Source organism: Austrofundulus limnaeus, unplaced genomic scaffold, assembly GCF_001266775.1.
Source record: "Austrofundulus limnaeus strain Quisiro unplaced genomic scaffold, Austrofundulus_limnaeus-1.0 Scaffold1146, whole genome shotgun sequence".
Taxonomy (NCBI): Eukaryota; Metazoa; Chordata; class Actinopteri; order Cyprinodontiformes; family Rivulidae; genus Austrofundulus; species Austrofundulus limnaeus.
This window is the reverse complement of record NW_013953548.1, coordinates 73,721-76,142: the sequence shown is the minus strand read 5'-3', so window position 1 is coordinate 76,142 and position 2,422 is coordinate 73,721. Positions and strand designations below refer to the sequence as shown.

General features: G+C 35.9%; 1 protein-coding gene across 9 annotated transcripts in view; it reads left to right on the top strand.

The window, feature by feature from the left end:
* The window catches only part of LOC106534332 (target of Nesh-SH3), a 31,566-nt gene that overhangs the window by 21,505 nt on the left and 7,639 nt on the right, over nt 1-2,422 (top strand). For all 9 annotated transcript variants that reach the window (XR_001312338.1, XM_014030935.1, XM_014030941.1 and 6 more), the window contains one exon: nt 1,316-1,378. Coding sequence is in view for 8 of the 9 variants with exons in the window: in XM_014030935.1 (XP_013886389.1) it covers nt 1,316-1,378 (63 nt within the window). In the remaining variant the exon portion in view is untranslated. The remainder of the gene's footprint in view (nt 1-1,315; nt 1,379-2,422) is intronic.

Here is a 2,422-nt window from a genome sequence, read left to right as displayed (position 1 = left end):
TTTTATTCTGAAGTATTTTTGTACATTTATTCCTTACAATCAGTTTTAAATTCCATGTAAATTCCAGGTTATAAGGAAACAAAATGAAAATGTATCCATTGGGGTGAAAACATTTTCAGTTTGCTGTATTAAACTCAGATTTTTCATCACTTTCTTTAAAATATTTTTTTTGCTGAGTCAAGCATCATGCCACTCTTCTGAGGTGTTATTTTTTTTTAAGAAGTTATTTCAAATTCTTCCATCACTGCTCTGAATCACATGGAAGCACATGTTTACCATTAGCTCCAAGCTTCACCATCTGTGGGTCAGAGGCACCCCTGGATTATATTCACAGCAGTAATCAGTAAGACTTGCTGGCAGATGTTGTCTCGTTTTTTTTTTTTTTCTTCAACTCTTTTGTCTTGGCAGCAAAAGCCCAGAAATCACTGATTTATGTYGACGAGGAGGAAGTCAGAGCCAGGAAAGAGAAAGCAGGTCCAAAAGAAATGTGTTGTAGACCTTAGAACATAGATTATTATTGTGTCTTGTCAACAGAATGAGCTTTCATGAGTGGTCAAGATTTGAACCGTCAAAATATAAACAAAGAGGAAGATCTTGGAACAAATCAAAAATTAAAAACACAGTGTTATGTTTAAATATCTTGCATAGGAAACATGTAAGGGAAGTTTCATGCGTCAAGACTCCTAGAGCTTTGTCGCCTTTTCTAAAATACCAAAACATAAACTTTGGACTCATTTATCATCCAGTTTGTTGAAGTTAAACATTTTTTGTGTTCAATAATGGTTCACAGTGAAAGTGATGTAATTTTTTTTTTTTTTTACCATATTTGGTTCTTTTTTATCGCTATTTTCACTGCAGTTAGACTGAACCAGCTCAAACTAGAACAAAGTCAGACCAGRTGTTTTTATTTTATATTTAGGATTGAAGTATGATTTTGAAATTCATGTTCATTAGAAGAGTATCTTTTAAACAATTTTATAGTTTTAACGGCCATATTGGTTTTATTTGATCAGAGGACATRGTGAGGTTGCACTTTGCACAAAAACGTTTGATGCCTTTCACAGACAAGGCTTGGTTGCTTATTTTTGCTTGAGCAATGTTTTGCACTTGTTTCATTTTCAGCACAACGTACTGTATGTTTGAAGACTTCTCTCCTTCTAAACGTCTCCCTCTATGTGCACCTTAAACTTGGCATACTTTAATCTGTGTTGCACAGCTATATTAATCCAAAAGCAGATTTATTTGACATTTATTTCGCTGTTTTGTTTGCGAACTTAATCTGAAATAGTTGTTCATATCCCACAATGTGCTGCAGTTCTGCGCCCTCCTGCTCCTGAGAACAAGAAACCCAATCTGGTGGGGGAATCCAAAGATGATGGTGAGGCAATCAATGAGGAATGTTTTCAGACCACACAATATTAGTCATCCACAYTGTAATTCCATACAGAGTCAGGCGAAAACAAAGATTTTAACACATCTGTGTGGAGGCTATTCCATCAGGAAAAACTTAATATGATATAATTTGAAGGAATGGTTTGAGTAGTGTTGTAAATGACCAGCTTTATCACTATACATTTTATATTGATTTGTTTGGACATGGTGATACGATGTTTCTCAAAAGCAAATTCACAAGTCTGCTATCATAATGTGATGGCATGTGCTCATCTAACAAAATTTTTTTGTGTTGTGGGATATTGATCCACATCAGGCACATGATAGRTCAGTGTTTTTGTTTTGCCTTGATGTAATTAATTCATTCATAATTTAATCAATATATCAGTGTGGATCAATGTATTGTTGCAGCCCTAGTAGTGCATCCAAACCCAGACGAAGCAAAGGTCAGACTCATTTGAAGGACAGCAGAAGAACYAGGTTTTTTATTTATATTTTACATYACTTGATGCAGTGACTTTACCTTTTCCTCCAACAGGATATATTCTGCAGGGCTTTTGTGCTGCATAATTCATTGTACTTAGCAAGAAAACAATGCTCACATCTTAAATAGTGTTAGTTCAAATGTTTGCTTCTGCACAAAGAAGCCTTTATTTTAACATTATAACAAACTAAACATCATACTGAGCAAAGAGCAAGAGAATATGTGTTTTGTTRGTGCATTTCAGGATCCTTTAGTTTGAACAGATGATTCTTGGCAGCTCTTTATCATCTTTTAGGCCCTTAAGGGATAGCAGACCTTTCAGCCGCCAGGAAAAAGGCCTCTGGGCTGCTCGGTGAAGATGGCCAGAGCAGATGGATCACAACTGTGTGTTGCTGTGAGTCAGATGATGGAGAAGAGCTGATACTCTCTCTCTCTCTCTCTCTCTCTCTCTCTCTCTCTCTCTCTCTCTCTTTCTCTCTCTTTTTCTCTCTATCTCTATCTTTCTCTATCTCTCTTTCTCTCTCTTTTTCTCTCTATCTCTATCTT